At 36.2% G+C, this 24,618-nt stretch overlaps 2 protein-coding genes and 1 long non-coding RNA gene across 5 annotated transcripts; 2 read left to right on the top strand and 1 right to left on the bottom strand.

The window, feature by feature from the left end:
* The first annotated feature begins 1,193 nt into the window (after nucleotides 1–1,193).
* Nucleotides 1,194–4,772, top strand: LOC147273244 (diacylglycerol kinase 4-like). Its single transcript, XM_086228185.1, has 7 exons — nucleotides 1,194–1,374; nucleotides 2,281–2,408; nucleotides 2,613–2,683; nucleotides 3,280–3,357; nucleotides 3,721–3,808; nucleotides 4,218–4,334; nucleotides 4,605–4,772. Exons 1-7 carry the CDS (start codon nucleotides 1,194–1,196, stop codon nucleotides 4,770–4,772), a joined length of 831 nt encoding a protein of 276 aa, XP_086084311.1.
* A 1,100-nt stretch (nucleotides 4,773–5,872) lies between these two features.
* LOC147273243 (uncharacterized) lies at nucleotides 5,873–7,257 on the top strand. Its single transcript, XR_015119716.1, has 3 exons — nucleotides 5,873–6,009; nucleotides 6,114–6,209; nucleotides 6,840–7,257. It is a non-coding gene; the product is annotated as an uncharacterized LOC147273243 (long non-coding RNA).
* Nucleotides 7,258–17,277: 10,020 nt separating this feature from the next.
* On the bottom strand, nucleotides 17,278–24,339 carry LOC147273242 (Tetratricopeptide repeat (TPR)-like superfamily protein). Of its 3 annotated transcripts, XM_086227745.1 has the most exons (6): nucleotides 23,859–24,339; nucleotides 23,335–23,421; nucleotides 21,861–22,025; nucleotides 21,629–21,715; nucleotides 21,479–21,550; nucleotides 17,278–19,587 (listed from the first exon to the last, which is right to left on the bottom strand). In XM_086227745.1, exons 1-6 carry the CDS (start codon nucleotides 24,054–24,056, stop codon nucleotides 17,677–17,679), a joined length of 2,520 nt encoding a protein of 839 aa, XP_086083871.1. In that variant the 5' UTR covers nucleotides 24,057–24,339; the 3' UTR covers nucleotides 17,278–17,676. The 3 variants fall into 3 exon arrangements, with proteins under 3 accessions (XP_086083871.1, XP_086083872.1, XP_086083874.1); XM_086227746.1 differs by lacking the exon at nucleotides 21,479–21,550; XM_086227748.1 differs by lacking the exon at nucleotides 23,335–23,421.
* Nucleotides 24,340–24,618: the final 279 nt, after the last annotated feature.

Below are 24,618 nucleotides of genomic sequence, written 5' to 3'. Positions count from 1 at the left end.
GTGATGCGTGAAGTGAATTTTATTATCTGTGAAAGGGTCCCTAGACTTGATATCTGACTCATTGAATAAAGTTGTCTCTAATTCAGTTTTTCAGAAGCATGTCACCAACATGAGGGTACTATCCAGTTTTAAAGATGCCCTAATTTAGTGGGAGCTATTAAGCTTTTAATTTGCTAATATTTTAAGTTGGTGATTCCTGTATGTCTTAAAGTTAAGGAGTGTTATATATGTTTGCTTTCAAGTTTATGAATGGGTTAAATTTTAGTTTATTAGGCAACATAAATAAAGATGTCGATCTTGTCGACATAAGGGCTTTTCATTAAGGATTAAGGTTAGATCACATAGTGATCATAAAGAGGACCATTTATATGTCAAGTGTGATATTTCACAATTAAGCTCGATCACTTGTCATATATATAACTTTTGACCATAACTTGTTGGTACTTTATGTGAATATTGTTGTTTATTGTGATTATAGGTGGATGATACCTTTTACTACATTGGAAATCATGTCTATATATAGTCCTATGAGTTGATGATATTCGACAGTAAGTTTGAGATAGATATTGTTATCAAATAGCTTTCCAAAAGTTGTGCACATAAGGAAATCAATCCTTGATTGTAAAGAAGGGTTTTTGAATAGATGTGGCGCTCAAGTGGGAGAATGTAAGGACCTTATTTGAGCTTACATCTATTTGGGAGTCTTAATTGATTAAGGATACAAGAAGGGAAATGTTATTTGGTTATCCGGTTTCTTAAGGTGAAATAAAGTCCTAATTAATAAGAAATATCTATCATATTAGGTTATGGATTGTGGAGGTGATAAAGATAAGTTTTTGGGTTTTCTTTATGGATAAGAAACCTTAAGGCTTTCACCTATAAATATAAGGCTTAGGTCCCCCCTCTTTTACACAACATACAAGCACAAAACCTACCCCATATTAGGAGTGCATAATGACGTGTAGAGGGAGAGGAAGATCTTTGCTATTGTCGCATATCATCAATGGCTTCTCAAGGTTAGTGTCTTTAAGTATGCATATGAAAGTTTTACAACCATGCCCTCCACCTCCAGGGGGTGCTCGATCTATCCAAGGGTGGGGGTAACACTTGCCCCATTGACACCTTGAAACTTGGTGCTTGTATGGATCTTCTTGGTGGGTTGGTCCACATTGGGCTGGGTGACCCGGTAGTGAATGAGTGCTGCCCAGCTAGTGCTGCAAGGGCTTGTGGAACTTGAAGCTGCAGTGTGTCTGTGCACTGCTCTCAAAATCAAGCTTAATTCTCAACCTCAACATCTTTGTCCCCATTGCTCTTCAGCTCCTTGTCACTTGTGGGAAGACACCTCCTCATGGTTACACCTGCTCTCTGTAGAAGGTAAGTTCATTAATTAATTAGTTACTGCTATTGTCCCCAAACCCTAACACTACAAGAAAAACCTTCATAGACATCACTTTTTTAATATCAGTTTTTACATTAACCGATATCGTATATTTTTAGATATCGGTTAATTTTTTAGACGATGTCTAAACCCATTAACATATCACTATTTTTTTTTCTGATATCTTAATTTTTCCCTGTTGATTAAGTTTTTTTAAAAACTGATATGTAAAAGTCATATCTGATATCTATATTTAACCAAAAAAAAACACGGGGGAATTTTTTCCCCAAACTTAAAAATTTTGGCCAAGTGTTCCAACCCCACTCCCGATATCCACACACACACATTCCCTTCTATGCAGACATCTTCTTCTCTCGATCTCACTCTCTCAAACACAAACTGAGACACACACTCGATCTCTTTCTCTCTCGCGCGTCTCGTTCTCACTCAGACCTTGTCGTCGAAGTCGAAGTTGCCGTCGGCGGTCAAGTACGAACTATCTCATCCTCCTGGGTTGCGGCGTCAAAAGGTAAGCTCAGTCTCATCTCTCCTGGGTTCTCTCTTTATCTCTGTCCTCTTCTCTCTATCTCTCTGTCCTCTTCTCTCTTGTTGTTGTTTAGGTTTTTCTTCAAATTAGGGATTTTCATAGGTTCGTTTGCTTCTCGAAATTAGGGGTTTTCTTGATTTTCAATTTCTCTCTCTTTGGAACAGGATATTGTCACGTATTTAATTCACTAGGAGGATCTGTTACTGAGAAAGATTTGCTAGGAAACTATCTTGCTATGTTTACAAGTTTTGTTCATAGGGATTTGTATTTTGACTTTGTGCTGGGATCTTTTCCTTTGTTTCCTTTCTTGACGTTATATTGTTAACTAAATTCATTGGTTAACTTGCTTTATCAGAGACCAGCCCTGTACCTGGAACTTGTTTTGGTGTAGCCACATTGTTCATTGACTCCAACTTCTCAATTCTGTCCAACAGCTCCCTATTGTTCCTTTGCAATATAGCCACTAGGTCTCTCTTACTCATGGTCATCTCATCCCTAGGTTTTTTTGGGATGTTGAAGTACATTATAAATTGAATCACACCATTTCCATTATGTTTCCCATACAATCATGTTTTAACATTTTATGATTAACCATAAAATTTAAGCTGTTTTCTGTTTGTTAGATCTGAGGGCTTTAGGTGGTACATAACTAACTTTAGATTGTGACTGATCCATCTGTTATTGCAGTTGGTTTACTCTGGTTATAGTTGCACTCAAGGTTGGTTCTTCACACCTTGTGCAAGTGATCCAAGTTTAAGGTTTGATATCTCAAAACTGAAGCATTGTTTTATTTACTTTGATGGTTGCTCTGCTTGTTATTTTGTTTTATACTGAACAATATATTATTTTGATTAAATAGGGTTTTCTTTGACTGTAATTGTCTTTAGCTTTCTAGTATCAATTTGAATATTTGGACTTTTAAGAATACAATACTTCTATCCTATGATAAGTTCTCCCTTATTTTAGACGAAATCATCCTTGACTTTGTGTGGGAGTTGAGTTAAAATGGCCTCTTAATGGTTTTGCTTGATCTATGTCTACAATGCAGTATTCGTTTGATATTGTTCTCCTTTTTATTGGGTGATTATATCTTGGAATAAAACCGACAGTCCTGTTAATTTTGTCTCCAAGTAATCTTCTCTCATGTTTCTTCAAAAGTTTTAGGAGCCTAAAATGCTGAAATAGTAGATCTGCTATTCATTTTGCTTTTTCTAAATCATAAGCTTGCTATTAATTAAACAGTAGTAGCAATAGTGTAAAACCTCAATTTGAATTTGGAGGTTCAAAGACTTGTAATGCTCTCTCTGATTTTCTATCCGTTTTCTCATGCATCTAATAATATATCTGGTTGTAGGGGACTAAAGAACATCCTAAAGTTGCATGTCAAAAAGGTCAATTGCTCAGAATGGGAGCAGGTTCCAGTTCCCTCAAGGTAAATTTTTTTTTTTCTAGTACAAATTTGACAACATAATTTTAAATTATTGGTAATTATTTTTGTTTGCTTCTCTTTCTCACTTACCTCCTTTTTTTTTGTTTTAAATAAGTCTGCATCACTTACACCTAGGAAAAAATAAAAATAATCTTTGTAAATAATCTATGTGTCACTTCCTTTTGTCGTCATCTAATAGAGACTAGATGTGTGTGTCTGGTGCTTGGTATTTTTTTTTTTCTGAACGTAAAATAGTTTAAACTACAATGCTGCCAGACATGAAGTACTTTTAAAGGACAAAAATTTTCCTTTTGTTGTTTCTGTTTGTATCATAACAGCTTATATTGTTATTTTGTCTTCTTTCAGCGTAAGGGCAATTGTTGCTTTAAATCTTCATAACTATGGAAGTGGAAGAAATCCATGGGGTAATCTGAAGCCAGAGTACTTGGAAAAGGTATTATATAGCTCTTTAGTGAAATGGTGTGGTGTTGCCTATCAGTACTTTGAAGGATGCTGTGTTTTTAGGCCACACACAGAGGAGCTGACACACCCAACACATATTTTGTTCTTTATGATTGTTTAAAGTTCTCTTATGCAATTTCGGGTTTCCTTGTTGCATTATCTTATGCCTGGAAGAAGGTCCTGGAGTTCTAATTGTGTTTATACACCAATTGCTGGGCCTTATTAGGTTTTTTTTTTTTTTTTCCTCTTATGACTTCACTCTAGAATTATTTTGTAGAATTCAAATCAAAGTTATGAGCTATGATTTAACATGCAACTGCGTGCTAGGTTAAATGCTGCTTATCAGATTGACTGCTGAATTCCAAGGTAATAATGGTTTTCTTAAATTTTTATTGTTTCAGAGAGGCTTTGTTGAGGCGCATGCTGACGACGGTCTTTTAGAAATTTTTGGCCTGAAACAAGGGTGGCATGCATCTTTTGTTATGGTTGAACTTATCTCCGCCAAACACATTGCCCAGGTACTGCTATAATTTTTATTTTCATGCTCTAGGTCAACTTTTTACTCATCATGCAAAGGTAAGGCATTGTTGATTTTCTTTTGTTATGGTTGATGAGTCTGAGTCTGAAAGTGGGATTACTGTGCCTTCTCTTTTGCCAATTCATTTCTCCAGAGTGCTTGCCATTGTTGATTTTCTATGTTCTATGTATGCTTGTTATTGTGATTTGATATGCTGGAGTCGAATTTGGAGATCTGTTTTATTGAACCAAACTACACCGTTGTTGTTTAGGCTGCTGCAATTCGGTTGGAAATTAGAGGTGGAGAATGGAGAAATGCATATATGCAGATGGATGGGGAACCATGGAAGCAGCCGATGGACGATGGCTATTCGACATTTGTGGAGATTAAGAGGTTTCCTAATCAATCACCGATGATTAATGGAGATCCTCAACCATGATTAATGAAGACTAACATTACTTACTAGCTGGCATTTTACTCGGGGGTGATTCCTGTTTTATTGCTGCCTTTTCTTACAGATGTGAAGTATTCCTGTTTTATTGCTCCCTCTCTTGCCTGATATTTTATTTTTGTCCAGACCTACGAACACTGCCCAACTTCCTGCGGAAGACACCACTACCGAATTTGCAGATCATCGAATGTCCGTCTCTTGCCAATGCTTGCAAAGAAGGAAGTGGTAAGGAGTGGGACAAGATTTCTCACACCACAAACATCAGAGTGAATTTGGATACTGTGGTACAGAAAGACCGAGTTCGGATCCCGCAGACGGCCTTTGATTATGCATCCGCGTAGGAGGATGATTATGAATCCTCATTCATCTGAGCTTTGCATCTTCGGTGAGTGAGGAGCTCTGCCAATCTCCATCATCCAGCTCTGCTACATCTTCTTGTAAGTAAACTCTTATTTATTTATCTAATTCTATGCCAAATATTCAGATATTAATTAATACAATCCCTACTGGCCTGCCATGATTTCATTTTACCAAAAACTAATGTCAAATGTATAATTGAAATGGTATATCAAACTGATTCACCTTGGATAGCTTTCTAACATGATTTCTGAACCGTTAGTTTAATTGAATGGCAGCTATCCTGTTTTGCTATATATTACAAAAACTGACATTCCTTTTGGAAATTGATTCCCTGGTGAAGGTGTTGGAAAGCCTCCGCTTCTAGATACAAAATTTTAAATAAATCGTTAGATAATTTGGAATTGATTATTTTCTTTTTATTCAGGTTATAGACAAGTCCTCTAATTATTTTCTTTTTATCCAGCTTAATGGCATTGGAGTTGTCAAGTTCATCTGGTGCTACTTTGGTAAGCTAAATATCATATCTTGAAGTTCTTGGTTTATCAATGTTTGTGGCATGGACAGCTGTATTCATATTGTTCACTTTCAAATACTCTGCATTTTACTTTTTTTACTTCCTATATTATAAAATTGTATGTTTCCACATCATGGACCCTATTCCAAGACAAACCAGTAACCCAGGCTGGATGGATGTCGTGAACACGTAACTGTCTATTAATATGTACCATCTTACATAATATGGATTGTATATTAAATTGTGATATATAACTTAAATTGATATTTTGTCTGAACTAGTGCTATTAGACAATTTAATGGGGTTACGGGAAGGAAAGGTCCGAAATCACCAACTTGGAAGCATCTCTATGTAAGTGTCTATGTATTACTTAAGTCTTTAAGTTTCTTATGTCTTACACATTGGACTAATTTAATTAGGTATAACTCTATGTAATTTCCTTTGCTTGTCTGTAGTGTCCTAAACAACCAGGTGGTGTTGAATGTGGATATTATGTCATGAGGTACATGAAGGAAATAGTTGAGGACACAACCCTTGCATATGAGTCGCAGGTTAGAATACTTACTCCTATTGGGGCAGTTGACTGGTATATTTTGCTATCCTTTGTACAGTTCTAACTTGGGAAACTTGTAAAAGGGAATTACAGGAGGAAGGGATGGCCTAGCTAGGACTTTGTTGCTGGTTTTTAAGACTTTGTTGCTGGTTTTTAAGACTTTGTTTTCTGGCTTTGCATCTTTTTAATTTTTTCTGTGTATGTGTGTTTGGGTTGGTGCTGTGTGCATTAAAGAGTGTGTTTGGGTTGATGGTCTGCATTTCTCTTCTATTTCCATTATTTTTTACTTGCATTATTGCTGAACTCTAGCTAGGCTGATACTGTGACTACTCATTTATACTTGCATGATCCATTTTTTGAATCATATATATGTGCAGCCATTTGAAAGCCCTTGCTGAATGCACGAAATGTAGGCCATCTGAATTCAATATATCAGATAAATTTAGATGATATATAACTTACATAAGATTGCAGCCATCTAAATTCAATACTTGCTGCAATCTTATTCATGCTTTTGGCCTATATTTTTTTAATGCCCTTTGGGATCCTTGCTGAATGCACTTTTAAATACTTTGGGATCCTTGCTGCAATCTTATTAATTAATGCACTTTTCTTTCTTGTTTTTCAGTGGAGTAACCTGAAGAGCAAGAGGAGCAGTTACACACAGGAACAAATAGATGAAGTCCGGGTTGAATGGGGAGATTATGTTTCCATGAATTTTATTTAGACTAACATGCATGTTTTTGGTAACTTTTTGAGCATTTTGTTGTAGATATGAAGATATATACTAGCTAGTTCACATTCAAATCTTTTGTATAGGCAGAATTTAGGCCTAGCTGAATTGCACTGTTATGCCTTCATTATTTTTGTACATGTTGGCATGTGTTTAATTAGGATCTAGCTAGCTAGAGATGGATAGTGATTTTGGGGTATAAATGATGAGGGCTATCCATAAGTCTATATGGATTTGTAATCTTATTTTGTTAACTTCATTACTGAGTTTGGATGTTGGATTCATTTATATGAATGGAAGAATTTAAGTTGAATTATGGTGTAGAAGCTTAGTAATTGTTGCGTGGATGGATATTTACCAATTAGTTTTTATCAATATCAGAAGCCTATTGCATATCAGATTATGTAAAAATGCAACGATAAGGAATGAAGTTTCAACATCATTTTTTTAAAAAAAAACCGATATCTAAATAATATTTTTATATCAGATTTTAATTACAAAACCGATATGTTATACAACTTTTATATCATATTTTAATTACAAAACCGATATGCTATACTCATTTTATATCTGATTTTAAATACCAAGACGATATTGAATACATTTTGTATATCGGTTTCAAAATTACTAATGATATCATAAGTATCTTACATATCGGAATGTAGTTTTTAAGATATCAGAAATCATTAATATCTGATAACAATGATGGTATATCATATCGGATTATCAAACAAATACGATATCTAATATAATATAGACATCAGTGAATAACCGATATGTAATATGGGAGAATAGATATCGGTACGCATTATATCGGTTGGAAACCTAAATAGATATCGGTTTATCACTGATATATATGAAGGTTTTCCTTGTAGTGTAACCCCAACTTGAAGATTTTTCCGCTCACATTTGAAAAATCAATTTTGACACAAAATTATATATATAATAGTTTTGCTAGTCTTGGGAGTTGGAAGATCAGTTTTTTAAATTTGTTGGAAATGAATTTCTTTGAACAGTACTGGCTCATGAGAGGATGTACGATTTATTGGATTACAATGTCGAGGATGTCGAGGCACCCCTTGTTTTCTAATCTTAATTGTTCCCCCACAATATCTTTAATTTCTTCTTTGATTGGTATTGAGCTGATGTACTCTGGCTAGCTGCATGTGATGATCATGATCATATTGTACACCATTTGTTTTTAATTATTATGAGAATATTAATCTTGCATCAAGTACGTACGTCTGTTTTTATCTCAGGAAAGCAATCAAAGATGCTTTTGTCTTATTTCATATCCTATTCGATTTTTTTTTTTGGGGGGCTTAAATGCTTATAGCAGTGCCCCTAGCTTGTTTGTTTCACTTTTATGTTATACTTTTTAATGTGTAAAAGTGAAAGATACCCAGTAGTAGTACCCAGCAAAAAACCAAAAAATGAAAGCCTTTCGATTTATACAAAATAATTTCTCCTCTCCACGAGATGGATTTATTACACGAGACTTTTTATGTTTCACTAGATTTTCATACTCTAATTATTTTGGAAAGTAAGGCGGATGAAAAATGAGGTTGTTGGCCAACGGGGGCCATTCTTCTTCTATATTTTCTGTTTAATTTGATGAGCTTAAGCCAGCTTGGTATTGAAGTGTGACCAAAATAAGCAGTTTATTTTAACAGTTTTCAACTCAAAAGTGTTTGGTAAAAAAGTATAAACTGCATTTTAAGCTCTTGACAAGCTAGTTTGATCATTAACGGATTGACATGATCCGATTAGTTATTTGTTTCAATTTTAGGTCAATTTTGGGTTGTGCAAGTTCTAGTCAGCTAAATCTCACCCTTCTATCTACAAATCAATTTCAGGTTGACATCCAATTAAAACACAATTTAGTCAAGACTAATGTTAGGAAAATCATATTTTGGGTGTGTCATGAAGTATTCAAAATGTGAACTCCATAACATTATTGTTAATCAAGCTAATATGGTACCCAAAATGTGGTATCAGTGCATAGCAATATTATTATTAAGCCAAGTCTACATCCGTTAACTCTTGTGAAACTCGTTTCATGGCTGGTGTCAAATATTGTTTGTAATCTCTATTGGAGAGGGAGAGAACGAGAGAGATGTAAGGTGGTTTTGGATTCCTATGGGCTTGGAGGAATCAAACCTTTTGTAAAGCAGACACATACAAACAGTAAATAAAGAGCTAGCTTTCCTGTCAATTCAATTAGGGCACTGTAACTTATAAGGACATGGTGGACACCACAAAACATGATATTGCTATTGCTATGATATATCTATTTGATATACGTACATTGCTTCATTAGATTATCACCCAAAAGAAGAAAAAAAAAATTTGGTCGAACAAAAGAAGAAAATTGATTGAAGATGAGACTCTTGGATTGTATGAATGATCCACCAACACACAGAGAGAGAGAGAGAGAGAGAGAGAGAGAGAGAGAGCCACCCACTACAAGAAAAAAAGGTTTGGGCGACGAACCTAGTTCCTCTCCCAAAGTCGAATTTCGTCCCCCAAAGTTTGGGCGACAAACTGAGTTCGTCGAGAGTTTAGCCGCCCAATCCATGACGCCCAAGAGTTTGGGCGACGAACCAGTAAATTTTGTCGCCCAAAGACACCTTGAGCAACAGATTTTTTTTCGTCTCCTAAAGCATATTATTCGTCATCCAAAGCATGTTTTGGATGAGGAATAAGGAGGTTCGTCGCCCAAAGCATGTTTGGGCGACGAAATTGTCCGTCGCCTAAACATGCTTCGGGGAGGAATAATTAATTTCCTCGCCATAATATGCTTTGGGCGACGCAATTGTTCGTCGCCTAAACATGCTTTGGGCAAGGAACTTACTTATTCCTCGCCCAAAATATGTTTAGGCGACGAAATTGTTCGTCGCCTAAACATTATTTGGGCGAGGAATAAGTAAGTTCGTCGCCCAAAGCATGTTTAGGCGACGAACAATTTCGTCACCTAAACATATTTTTTAAAAAAAAAATTGTTTTTTTATTTAGATTATATATTTGAATTTAATATTTTAAAAAAATCTTTATTCAAAAACTATATAAAACAAAATTAATAAATTTATATATCCAAATATCCATACAAAATAGTAATAACCCTAATGGTCAATCTATTCTAAACCAATAGCATCATCATCATTCATATCTGACGGAGGTTGATGAGAAGATGGTGGCGGGACAAACCCAGGTATCGCCTTGGTCAATGCAGCATACAATGCCTCCTTCTCCGCTCTCTCAGCTCGTAAGTCCTCCTGCAACTTCTTCACTTAAGCGAACAACCCTGCAACGACTGCAGATGGCTGAGAAGAAGATGAAAACGAAGACGAGGATCGAACATTACGAATCCGCCCATATCCCATGCCACGTATTTTCTTACCGAGCCTAACACCCGATGAGTCTATCATAATACGAAGTCCGACATCGTGATCGGATACTGGAATCGACTCCAACGGAGTACCCGGAGGGTGCTGCTTGGCCAAGCTCTCCAAATATATTCTCAAGTTGGCCACCATCTCATCCTTCAAAATGTTATATATACAAGTAACGAATTAGAAAAATAAATATAAAAAATTGTGAAAAAAATTAAAATATAAAAAACTAACGTGTTTTGCCTTGGCCGCATTACAACCGGGATGAATATAGATATCCCCGAAAGTGTCTATCTCCGGGAATTGCGACTCACGCTGAAAAAGAAAATAATTTTGTCAAAGACCTAACCAATATTAAAGAATATATATGTATTAAATTAAATAATGACGTACCCGACGTCGCGACTCCACTCGATATGAGATGGGCGTCGGACCACTATGATGGTTAAACAGCTTCCCTTTCCGGTTTCTGGCGTTGGCGGCCGACTTCTTCTGTTAAATATTAAGCAAATTATAAATGTGTTAGTGTATGTATACAATAATAGAATAACAAAACAATAATCAATTTTTTAAAGTCTTAAAATGATAAAACGTACCAAAAACGACGGACTCATGAAATGATCGCACAAAAAACGCCACTGGTCAGACCGCTCTACCAACTCCATAGGGGGGTTCGCCAATGCCTCAACTGCCGACGAAAATCCCTTGAAATGCACGTGTAGTTCGTGCTTCCACTGCCTGTAGGACTTGATGAGTAAATCTGTCATGTACGTGACAGTGAGGAGATCATCCATCTGAATGTCAAAGTTAACCTGAAAAAAATATTAGATTGTTATGAATGATCAAATTTATCGTTTTGAATTAATTATTGAGCTATATACTCACTGAGATGGAGCGGATCACTTTGTGTTGATTCTCTGCCGGCAATTTTTTCTAAGTGGTTGCAACCATGGCGCGCACTCGGCACGGATAATAGCCCCCACATCGTGCGAGAACAAACTGTCAACGTTAAGATCTAACGGTCGTCGGCCGTTTTGCACACACATTACTGGAATCCGCGCCCCAGTACTGCGCACGATCCAAGAAAACTTCAACCTACTACATGGTTCCCTCGTTGCAGTGGATGACGTCGCAGTAGATGAAGCGGAAGCGGTGACCTGACTAGAGCGGTGAGATCGACGGGCCCTCCATGGCATAGAGGGGCTCCCAGTACTCGAGGATGGCTGAACTACATCATTGAGAGCTGACTCCATCGCCTTCCACCTTATAACTAAATTATATTTCTCAAACTAATTAATCTACATTTTGTAATTAAACTAAATTTTATATTTAAAAACTAACAAACTAACTAATCTACATACAAACTACCTAATAAATTTTATAATTAAAAAACATATAAAACTAACTAATTTTATGTGAAAACAAATTTGTTATCTAACATAAAAAAATATTAGCAAACTAATTTCCCTAAGAACAATGATCAGAATTAAACTAATTTATTCAACACTAATAAACAAATTTAAGAACAAAAAATTAAAAACACCAGCCAAATAACATTAAAGGTGTTGAGCTTAATTTATTTACATATTTTATCCTCAAATTCATACATTTTTGTCAATATCTTTTAGCATTTTTAGTGTTTTAATTTACTTATCTAGTTATTTATTAAGTTGTTAGATTTTATTAATTTCATGAATTTTAGGGTTTAGGGTTATTAAGTTATTTATTAAGTTGTTAGATTTTATTAATTTCATGAATTTTATGAGGCTTAATTTAGTTAATGTTTTATTTTTGTAGGATTTAATTATGAAAAGCCCAAAAAGAAAACAAAGAAGAACAAAAGAGAGGAACAAAAGCCCAAAAGAAGAAATGAAGCCCAGCCCAAACAAATGAAAGGCTAAGAGTCACTCGCCAACAGCAAAGTTTCTGCCCAAAATGCAAAATTGCTTTGATTAATCATCCTTCCTCCAATGCCACAGTGACACGTGGCAAGCACTTGCCATTTCCTCTCCTTTCTTCCGCCCAGCAGTAAGCCCATTTTGGTTTGCTGATGCTCGCCTCCCCATGCCAGCCACAAGCCAAACTCCTCCAAGCCGCCAAGCCGTGAGCCGCTTCCCCATTTCTCCTTTTCTCTCTCTCTCACGTCTTCCCATGCAGCCGGTTCCTGCAAGCCAACCGCAAGCCACCTTTAGTCTTCCTTCCGCCCAGCAGAATTGCATTTGATTAATCTTCTTTCAACCTATCAGCAGGCGACACGTGTCCCACCTTACAGATTTCTCCAACTGCTTCCGCCTCTCTGTCTTACTGTCATTAAGTGACAGCTGATTCTCCCCCCTCTTATATTTTCTAATCCTAATATTTGTTTATAAACAGGAACATTGAGTCCCCTCTTCATATTTTTTAGTCTAGAATTTAATTTGCGGCCTTTTCTAGTATTCTTCTAGGATTTCTCTCTCAAGCCATTTGGCTATGATATTTGAGAGAGAATAGGATGTAATTTTCTTGCATTTTAATTAATGAAATTTTAATATTATGTCTCTCTTCTCTAATCCTCTATTTATTTATATCTTTTATTTTATGTAGTTCTTTACTTTATTGTTAGTAGTGTTATTTATTTTATTATTCTTTAAATTTCATGCTCATTTACTTCTTTCTTTATTTTTATTTAAGATATAAGCATCACCATGAACATTATTAAATGAGGTCTTTATGTTAAATTTTTCCTTGTTTAAGATCCTACAAGCTCTAGATTTTAATATTAAATGAGAAAGAGATTCTCTTTAACCCATAATGTCATATATTATGGGTTGTTAGATCCTCTTTCCACATTTTAGCTTTATGGTTAATTGTTTTAAACACAAACTTTTTTAACTCTAGTTGTTCCTTAGTTTTGGTTCACTTGAGTTGCTTAAATTTGTACTTTATTGAGCTAATTTTTTGCATAAATGATCTTTGAGTGGGAAACTAATAAATGAACGGTTCGGATCGTTGAAAACACGATCAATATATGAGATTATATATATAAATGAATGGTTTATATATTTGAAGAATAAAATTTCATTAACTCTTTCATTGAAATCTTGTCATTTCAATAATTGTGAAGACCATAACGTGATTACAACGATCAGAGCCATTCATCATCTATGTTCATACTCAAAGATCATCCGTGCAAAAAATCAGTCCAATTGGAGTTCATCTACCTGTTCGATTATTATTATAAGAACCACGATCGTTCATACACCCAAAACGCCAAACCTAACTTCTACATCTTCGATTGAGATAATTTTTTGCATGGATGATCTTTGAGTGGGGCACTAAGAATTGATCGGTTCGGATCGTTCAAACCACAAGAGAAAAGTGAGCTTCTACATACATATACACTTAAAGAGTATAATTCTATTAGCTTTTTTGTTGAAACTTTGTCGATTCAACAATTGTGAAGACTACAATGTGATTTCAACGATCTGAGCCGTTCATTTTATTCGTTTATACTCAAAGATCATCTCTGTTAAAAATCGGTCAAATCGGAATTAATCCACTCGTTCGATTAGTATTAGAAAATTCACAATCGTTCATAAGTTCAAGCACCGTTACCTAACTTTTACACATCTCCGATTTAGTTAATTTTTTGCAAGGATGATCTTAAAGTGGGGAACTAAAAAATGAACAGTTCGGATCGTTGGAAATACGATCGCATCTTATACGATTACATACATAAAATTGTACACAAAAAGACAATGAGATTTTGGGCGACGAACTGTAAATTTCGTCGCCTAAGATCACTTTGGACGACGCATACTAATATTCCTCGCCTCAAGTAACCTAGAGCAACGAACTCTTTCCTCGCCCAAAGTCATTTTAGGCGAGGAATTTAAATTTCGTCGCCCATACGACGAACATATTCGTCACCCAAAACCTCTTTGAGAGACGAAACTTTACATTCCTGGCCTAAAGTAACTTTGAGCGAGGAAATAGTTCGTCGCCCAAACCTTTATTAGTAGGCAATGATCGTTCATGCGTTCGAGCTCCGGTACTTAACTTTTACATCTCTAATTAAGCTAATTTTTTGCATAGATGATCTTTGAGTGGGAAACTAATAAATGAACAATTCGGATCATTGAAAACACGATTGATATTTTAAATTCTATATATAAAAGAACGGTTAATACATTTAAAGAATAAAATTCTATTAACTTTTTCATTGAAACCTTGTCGTTTCAATAATTATGAAGAGCACAACGAGATTACAACGATCAGAGTCGTTCATCATCTATGTTGATACTCAAAGATCATCCCTGCAAAAAATTGGTCAAATCAGAGTTCATATACTCGTTCAATTATTATTATAAGAATTACGATCGTTTATACACCCTAAACGCCAAACCTAACTTCTACATCTCCGATTGAGATAATTTTTTGCATGGATGATCTTTGAGTGGGGCACTAAGAAATGATCGGTTCAGATCGTTAAAAACACAATAGAAAGTGAGCTTCTACATACAAATACACTTGAAGAGTATAATTCTATTAGCTTTTTCGTTGAAACTTTGTCGATTCAACAATTGTGAAGACTACAATGTGATTTCAACAATCGGAGCCGTTCATTTTATTCGTTTATACTAAAAGATCATCCTTGCAAAAAATTGACCAAATCGGAATAGATTTACTCGATCGATTAGTATTAGAAAATTCACGATCGTTCATAAATTCGAGCACCGTTACGTAACTTTTACATCTCCGATTGAGCTAATATTTTGCAATGATGATCATTGAGTGAGGAATTAAAAATTGAACGGTTTGGATTAATGGAAACAAGATCACATTATATGAATATAACCTACATAAAATTGTACAAAAAAAAAGGCAATGAGACTTTGAACGATGAATATGCATGTTCCTCGCCCATAGATTGGGCGACGAATACATAAGTTCCTCGCCCAAAGTCACTTTGGGCGGGGAACAAAAACCTTCCTCGCCTAAAATCATCTTGGGCGACGAAACAGTTCGTCGCTCAAAGTCATTTTAGGCGAGGAAGGTTTCTATTCGTGCCCACAGTCACTTTGGGCAAGGAACTTACATATTCGTCGTCCAACGTATGGATCAACTATCGTTTTTGTGCGTGTTTTAGGCGACGACATAGTTTCGTCGCCCAAAGTATCTTTAAGCGAGAAAAATTATATTCGTCGCCCAAAGTTATCTTGGGCGACGAATGTGTTCGTCGCCCAAACTTAGATAGGATTAGGCGACAACGTTTCTTGTTCGTCGCCCAAAGTTATCTTGGGCGACAAATTTTGACTTTGGTTCATCGCCCAAATATATTTTTCTTGCAGTGACCCTTACGTAAAAAGTGCCCTTCATATATGCTTTTTAATTAATAGAGTGAATCATTCAGCATCTTCAAGTTTCAACAATTGTAACACAATCAAGACGTGATTTTTCTTGGTTTTTTATTTTTTAAAGTTCTACTAAGGCGCTCAATTAATGAACTAGGACAAGTCATTCCCGTGACTGAGGTGAAATGTTTCATTGTCGAGGAATTATAGATTGATATATTATGATTCCCTTACGGCCTTACCTTTTGGGATTTGCCTTATTTTCAGTCAGCATAACACACACAGAAACAAAAATTGAAAAAAAGAAACAAAGTCTTACAGTCTTAAACATTAGAAGATCGACATTAAATACATAGAAGGGTATTCAGATGAATATGATTTGTAAGCAATATGACCGGGGTTGGGGATCGACAGGGCTGAGGCTGGGGGGATGGGGTGCAACGGGGGGCTGGGGATTGGGGGTGTGACGACGCTGGGGTTGGGGGGAGGGGGTGCGACGGGCTTGGGGTTGGGGGAAGGGGTGCGACAGGACTGGGTGGGGGGGAGGGGTGGGTCGGGTAGGAAGAGGGGGAGGGGTTGAGTTGGGTAGGGGCTGGGAGGGGAGGGGAGGGGAGGGGAGGGGAGGGGCTGGGTGGTGGCGAGGGGATGAGGGTGGTTCTGTGTGGGGTATGGCTGGGGAAGGAGGAGGGGGACATGTTTTTTTTTTATTTTATGAAATTTGTTTATTTTAATTATTTTAAAATTTTTTGTATTCAAAATTTTAAAAAAATATTATTATTTTAAAAATTTAAGAAAAAAGATGAAAATACCCCTGCCACGTCAGTAGATAACAGTTTATTTGACAGAAAAACTAACGGAAGTACTATTTTGACACAAAATGAAAGTTGAGGTACTTTTTTACAAGTTTTCAAAGTTGAGGTACTAAATTGAAACAACATATAAAGTTGAGGTACTAAATTGTAATTTGCTCTATTTATTTTGTTGTCTCGCGTGTGTGTTGATGGCTTCCTCTTGCTGTATCACTGCAACCCAGATTTTACTTGTTCTATACCAACACCATATTACCATATCATTCTCCACCAAAAATATGATAATAAGAATCATATTATTTAGGGTTTTTTCTTCCTTTTTTCTATTTCCCACAAAATCTGACGCAGAGAATATCAACAAGGATATGGTTATTTATGTATGTATATCTTTAAATGAAATCCACCCAAGAAATCTTTTGTTAACCCCTGCAGCTTGTTTTGTTATTCTCTCAAATCTCAATGCAATATAACATGTATTTTTAAGCTCGAACGAGGCTTCTATTGTAAAGCAATGATCATGTTGATGAATTGTATGTATTTCCTTGTAGAAGTTTAGATAGCTAGGTAGGTCATATCTTCCCAGAAATTCATTTTGAAAGGTAGTCTGAAGTGTGCATAATAATGCGAAGCTCATACAACAAGACAATAACAGTCTGCAAATCCCATGGTCCATGAACAAGTGCCCACAGACAGGGTCACGAAGACTACAATGCCTTGTGTCACATAATATACACGTACTCAATATATATATATATATATATATGCAGTATGCTCAAAACAATCCATAGAAACAAGATGGTGAAAGGTGAAATACTGCAAGAATGACATTGGAAAGAAAATGACTTGAAATGTGAATCCACAATGAATAAACATTTTCAGTTCCTTTCTCTAGAACAAGAGCACAGCATCTAACTATGTTGAACCAACTGGATTAGCCACTAAACACAATCTAAATCAGAACTACATCTCAAATATGAAGGTGGGGCTCCCGCACTAACCAAAACACAGCCACACCACCAATTAATAAGACCTACATATGAAATTAAAAAAACTTAAAAAATGGAAAGAAAAATTTATTTCTGAATTGAACTATATATATGTTACAAATCCTCTGACAAAGGATCGCTGATCTACCCACTAGCTTAGCACAGAGAGGCGGGCTGGACATTATGATAAGCCACCAATACAACCATCAGCATCATGAAGCTTTATTCAATGTCAATCCGCTAGGAAGGAATGTAATTCGACTACACTGTTTTAACTTGGCAAGAGCTTCTTGTGACTTACCGAGCTTCAGCTCCACATAAACTGCAGTCAAAGTAGCTTCTGGACTGTTGGGTACTATGGACAATGCTTGTGCAACAAACTGGCGGGCATGATCAAGTTCACCTTGTATCGCATACAAGGCAGCAAAATTTACACACAGGGCTGCAAGTGCCTCTTCTGGCTTGAGGAATGCAATACCCAATGCATCATCAGACGAAGAATTTTTTGCAGTAACTGGTCCCCCATTCAAATCTTCATAATCAACAGTCCTGAACGCTTGCAATTGCTCACAGTCCTCTTCACTGAATGGCAATTCAACATTATTAACTCCAGACAAATATGTTAATAAGTGATCAGCAGCATCCTTTGGCCTCTTAAGCAAGCAAAGAGCCTCTGCTGCATACACATGACCTAGAAAGATGTAAATTCTTGAACATTCTGGAAGTTCCAAGAGAGACCTTGCATTTGACAAGGCCTTCAGAGGATTTTCCAATTCCAACTCTACATATGCCAGATTAGCAAGAAGAGCTTGTTTGACCAATAGATTTTCCTTTTTACGAATATCTGCATAATAGGAAAGGGAGTTCTGCACAAGCTCCTGAGTAGTTCCTCCCTTTTGCTCTTTTGCATCCCCATTTGTGCTAACCTGACCCAAGCCTATAGATAGCACAGATGCCTCGGAATCAATGTTGTGCAAGTTCTTGTGGTTTGAATTCTTGGAAGATGCCACTTCACCTAATTCATTGTCGTCTAAGAAGAAATTAGAGGGCAAAGAATTCTTACAATAGTTTGAATCCGAACAGTTCAGCAAGTACAGGGCGTTAGTGAGACACTGCCGGGCAAGGGACATTGAAAGCTTAGGCTGCTGATCACTGCCCAAAAACAAATCACCTCTTTCAAAAAAACCCGAATTCCCGTTCTTAAAAATGCCATTTTCCATTACCAGTTGCCTCCACTTTCCCTTGCCAATGACATGAACTCTGACTTCTGATGAAGCCAGACTGGTTTTTAGTAGTCCCATCTCTACAGCCATCAGACAGCATTCGGCGAGTCGAAGCCACAACAGAGGCCGGTTGTAGAAAATTAAACCAGCCTTTTGAAAACAGCGTGCAGCAAGTAGTGGTTTCCCACAAGCCAAGTACTGCATACCACAGTTATATATGATTAGAAGAGAATTATCCAGTGAAAAAGTTGACAGATTTAAAGGCCTGTCCTTCCGAAGAGATGAACAACTACGCAATGCATTGTTGAAGAATACTGATGCTGTGTGATATTTCCCGAGCTGATAATAAATGCATCCAAGATTATTGTTGATCATGCTCAAGATCCTCGTATCTGCTCGATTACTAGCCATCAACAGCTTGATGGCTTTACGATAATTACCACGAGCATATTCAAGCTGGGACTTCAAGAGGAGAGCCATAGATAAATCTCTTCCACGTGCGATGTTCATAGCATGCTTCACTTCACGTTTTGCTTGCTTTAAATTCTTAGTGAGAAGAAGAAATCGAACCTTGTAAAGTTGCATCTTCAGCTTCAGATATACAGAAGAGACAGATACGTCAACTGAATTCCTTGAAAGATCATTTGAAGATAAGAGACCAGTTTGTTGTGCTACATCCATGTCAAAAACAACATTATCATACTCGCCTGTCTCCTCGGACTCCAAGGCAATTGCATTAGCATCATTATCCAAATTAGAAGCATCTGTGACTGATGTACTGGTAGGAGGAGATGGAGATTTTGCAACTAAGTTAGCAGGTTGCTGCAATGCACTGCTTCCATTTTCTCCTTGATTCATACAACTAACACCAAAAGCTTTTTCCAGATAGATTAAAACATCCTGAAAAAGAAGAATTGCAATGAGAATCAGTCGGGAATCATAAACGGATTACAGACATTGAACCAAAATAAAGGAAACATGTACAACTTCAAAGTCAAGCATCAAGAAATTTGAAAATGAAAACAAAACATATTTGAAGGATTGCATGCCACCTTGGTTAAAAACTAAATTTTCCATGGAAAAAAACAATCAAAGCCAGTGGGCCAGAAAAAGTTCCAGTCCAAATAAGAACAAGTTAACAGTTCCCCAGTATGTATATATAAGCATGGATTTGGGTCCCCCAGCATCAATGACATAAAGGGTAAAATGAGTACGCATTTAAAATCAATCCATTAGAGTTAAAAAGCCAGGAAAAACTCAAATTAATCATCATAAGGTTCAGTGGTTGACTTACAAGCTACCATCCAGACTTCCACTCTCATTTACCACAATCACAAATGTGCCCGCACACATACACACAAGTTCAATGCGCACAGTATGCTTATTTAACCACACAAAAATGACTACTTTCCGCATGCTACAGCATGAGATGCAACACCCACCACATTTAACAGGCTGCATATACTTTAGGCATTTTATTAGAGCAAACTAGCGCATATGGCAAATTTAAGTTAGTTATTTTTCCCATAAAACAATCTGGAGAAGCATAAGTAGATCAGTATACTACAAGGCTAATGGAATGGTGTCACAAACTAGGGACATGTTCATCAAATTGGCACGATACCCCAATGTGACAATTTGTGATGTGAGCTTCCACACTTAATAGGACATTTTACATGATGTCACAATTTGTGATGGGTTCAAACTTTAACCTCATCCAATCAACAAACTGCATTGCAAACCAGAAACATTTATAATCTTTGACAAAAGGGGTTGATTTATATTTGGTGAAGTGCTTGTTCACCTATATTGTACTTCGAACCTTCCATTTGTTTTAGCATAATATTTTTCAGTTTCTTCAAAAAATAATAATTTACATTAACTAAAACATAAATTTTGAGAAATAAAGCAAAATTAAAATATACAACACAAATTTTCTATCATAGATAAAGAGCAAACAACAAAAAAGTGAAGCTACAAGTTAGATTAGACTTGGACCAGAAAAATTATCATCCTGAATTCTACAAGGAACATCTCCCAATGGTCACCTCAAAACAGGCAAGTTCAACTCTAACTCAAATATCTAACATCAATACATCATCACCAAAGTTGAGTCTTCACCTACAATACCAATTATACGGTTCACAGGCCTTTCAGTAACCAGACTTAACCTATAACTTCATTGCAGTACAAAGCACTTTTGCTTGATACAAATATAAATCATTATATCTCAAAGTATTATCAGGAGCACAAATCCAGAAAATCTTGTTATAAATTTCATTGAATGTGCCGTATTCAAGATGAACCCAATTCAAAAGTCACACTGCAGCTATGGATTCGATTTTTTTAACAATAACAACTGAAAACAACAGATTGCAACCAAAGAATAATTTAACACTCCAACTTTTGAGAAAGTTGTTGGGGGAGGGGGCATATAATGTATGAGGATATCTTTGATCTTAACATGTTCATTAGAAAAAAAAATATTACAACACCAGGTATATATTGTTGAAAGAGTGATAGTCCTTGATTCAATAAAATGAACAAAAGCAACAACTAATATACTTAAGAAGCTTTATCGCGAACAATATTTTTCAATATACACTAGTCAGAGAAAAAAAAAAAAAAAAAAAAAAAAAAAAAAGGATCACCAGCATGACACTAAGGTTCAGGCTTTGGCTCATATTAAATTCTAAAGTACCATCCCTAGACAACAATGGAAGAATTAAATGGACATCATGCAAAATTATAAACAGAAGCAACAAATTACACTATTAGCATTAGAACTTACAGCAGATTTCGTTGCATCATGGCAAGCCAGCCCAACATCCAGCAACAAAAGACAAATATTAAGAGCAGTTTTCTGCATATGAATAAAGAAGCACATAAGCCAGCATTAAAACTGCAAAAATAATATTATTTTAGGTAATAATTAGTTTACCTCATCTATGGGTCCTCTATTTTGGAACAGAGGTTCAACAACAGACAATGCCTTTGCATATTCGTGAAGATGGAACCAGATAACCGCCTATATAAACCCAATTTTGAGACAAAAGTTTCAGTCAAATTAGAAAGTAAAAAACTTTTCTTTTGTTCTTAGCTAATATATTCAACAATTAATATGGACAGTAAAAACATGATGAGTTAACTGATGAAATTATAAAGTCCCATACAATGTTTAAGGTAGCAACGTAAGTGTCAAATTCATCCATGTAAACAGTGGAAAATGGATGTGTCATTGTACTACTTTCTTTGGACCCCAAAGTAACTTTATCTCCAATATTCCCAGAAGACTCCACCTGTTCCGCAGATGCTCGAGCGAGCTCTTCACTTCGCTTCTAAACAATAAGAAGAAATTAATAATAGATATAAGTTGAGATGAATTTATCATATCGACAAAAATACAGCTCCTGCATCATGGTGATGCTTGGCCCAATAGCAAAATGCAAAACATCAATTATAAATGCAAGTTATCATCACATTGGTAAAACCAACAGCCCATGCATGTCGTTTCTAATCACAGCGCACTGTTACTGCAATTATGATACTACCATGGTCCATAGCAAACCAAAATCCAACTAGCTTCTAATCATAGATTCATAATACAACTTCAATTCTAATATGCTAGTTTGGTGATTATAAGTTTCATTCTATTTCATTTATTATTTTCCATTTTGGGAAGAACTAACAAATATATATCTACATTTTATATAAAGTTCTAGGCAAATGGGGGCAAAATCACCAAAATTCTAATTTACATTACTTACATCTGATTTTTCACTATATTCTGATGGAAGAGGTCAAAAAAAACAAGACATACTCCTTTCAATTTCATAAGATTATACTCAGAACCGTCCCTAGCCATCATGAGAATGGAAAACCTTACTATTTAAATTGTTACTAATTAATGGAAAGCCAGAACTATAACATTTTCAAGAAAAATGAATTTGTCAAATTACAGGATCAGTTAAATTAAACACTCTCAAAAAAGTTTCTAAACTTTCAACCTTGACAACAGTCAACAGCCACGACTTTTGGCTTAAGGTTCAGCCCTCTACCTGCTTCTACTTGGTAATGGTTCTACCATGCAGACACTGCTTCCTCTCTCTCTCTCTCTCTCTCTCTCTCTCTCTCTCTCTCAACAAAGTTTATTGCATAAATCTAGAATACAATTAATATACGAATGCTAAGAATTGAAAAAGGAGAAATTACAAATTCAAAGAAATAACAAAATCAAGAAACAAGTAAAAAGAAGACGCAGGCATAACTGGTCCCCCAAAAGAGTAATAATCTCAAAAAGTCTGACTTAATCAGAAACACGGAGTGCTCCAAGCCATCAAAAGTTCTAACATTGCTCTCCACCAAAGAAAGAACCCTCAAGAGTTCCTGAAATCTCCCTCTCAGTAACTTTCTATGCCATGATGCAAGCAAATCGGAACAATTTCCAGCATCACCCAAGAAAATTCATTTAGTATCGTTAACATGAAAAGTTCAACAATTATAGAATAAGGATAAAGTTCACATCACCTTTAATTTAGTAACCAGTTAGTTTGTGTGTACAATATGACTTGGAGACGTTGCATGTGTGAAGTGTATACAATATAATAGATACATGTGAATGGGGACAAAAAGAAAAAGAAAAGAGACCTTGACGTCATTAAGCACTTCAAGCAACCTCTTAGGATCTGAACAACCATCACGATAGAACTCCGCAAGTCCGATATTGTGCAATATCTGATAAGAAGACCAATGAAATTCAATTATAAGTAGTATGCAAAAAGGTGAAAAAATACTTATCTATAAGCAATCAGAATCAATCGGCAACATAATTCAGATCAAACATAATTCAAAAGATGATATCAACCACAGCCTACTGACGAAACTATTCCACTAAAATACATATAATGCACTCAAGATTTTGATTTATCCCACTTAGCTTAACTACAATCTTAACATTCAACGCAATGAAATACTAAATTCTGTAATTCGAAAGTATTTAAAAGTTAAACCTCTCTATAAGAATCAATGCATACCCAAACACCAACAGTAATTAACTCAAAACAAACAACCATGTGAACGACACCCACCCATTGATTAAATTGAAAAACGAAAAAAGAAAGAACCCAATAGCTAGAAAAACGATTTCAGAATTTGGGTTTTGAAATAATTACTTTGGGATCGTCTGGCTTCCTCTTCAAGCACTCGTGCAAGGCCGTGAGACACTGATCGAACTTGCCCGACTGGAATTGCAGTAGGGCGTCCTGCGCATAAGCACGGGTTACGGACAATACGGCTTCGTCCTCAGAAGCTGAAGAAGACCCGTCTCGATTCGCAACCGTTAATGACGACGACGACGAAGATGAAGCCATTCGCGAATCGATCGATCAGGGGCCAGGAGCAAAGACACCTTATCTCAATGCGATACACGGGAACAAGGAAAAATACAAATCCCTCCCGGAAATAAATAAAAAGCGAACCCTAACAGTTGGGAGAGTAGAATTTGAAATTGATTTGAATCAGGGTGGGTTTTGGGGGTTTCGGCAGCGTTGACTTCTTTCCGGCGGTGTCTCGACCATCAACCACCCCAGACGTCGAGAGAGAGAGAAGGAGGGACGCTGGAGAAAATGAAAATCAGAGAGAGAGGGTGAGGTCGCGAGAAGAAGAAGAAAGAAGAATAAGAAGAAAGAGAAAGGGAGGGGGGTTCACGGGTGAAGGGGAAAAAAAGTAATAAAAAAGTAATTTTTTTTATTTTTTAATCTAAGCCATTCATTAGATCTAACGGCTAAAATTTTACACCCTTATTCATCCGCAAATTTTACTCCCTGGAAAAGAGTAGTTTTTCGGGGCTTTCTTTCGTTGCTGGGTTTTGGAGTCCAAAATTACTAGTTTTTTCGGTGGGAGTGTCTGCCTTGTGCACTACAAATTGGGCTT

This window comes from Dryas octopetala, chromosome 9, assembly GCF_963921425.1.
Source record: "Dryas octopetala chromosome 9, drDryOcto1.1, whole genome shotgun sequence".
Classification (NCBI taxonomy): domain Eukaryota; kingdom Viridiplantae; phylum Streptophyta; class Magnoliopsida; order Rosales; family Rosaceae; genus Dryas; species Dryas octopetala.
The sequence above is the reverse complement of the archived record's forward strand: the minus strand, read 5'-3'. Positions and strand labels throughout refer to the sequence as shown.

Bases quoted from the DNA above. Each gene is read 5' to 3' on its own strand.
- LOC147273244 (XM_086228185.1), top strand. From the start codon at position 1,194: ATGAGTGCTGCCCAGCTAGTGCTGCAAGGGCTTGTGGAACTTGAAGCT. The intron at 1,375-2,280 runs GTAAGTTCATTA...TTGCTTTATCAG, and splicing joins ACACCTGCTCTCTGTAGAAG to AGACCAGCCCTGTACCTGGA. The intron at 3,809-4,217 runs GTATTATATAGC...TTATTGTTTCAG, and splicing joins AGCCAGAGTACTTGGAAAAG to AGAGGCTTTGTTGAGGCGCA.
- LOC147273242 (XM_086227745.1), bottom strand. From the start codon at position 24,056: ATGGCTTCATCTTCGTCGTCGTCGTCATTAACGGTTGCGAATCGAGAC. The intron at 23,422-23,858 runs GTAATTATTTCA...TCTTCTTATCAG, and splicing joins GGAAGCCAGACGATCCCAAA to ATATTGCACAATATCGGACT. The intron at 21,551-21,628 runs GTAAACTAATTA...ATTCATATGCAG, and splicing joins ATAGAGGACCCATAGATGAG to AAAACTGCTCTTAATATTTG.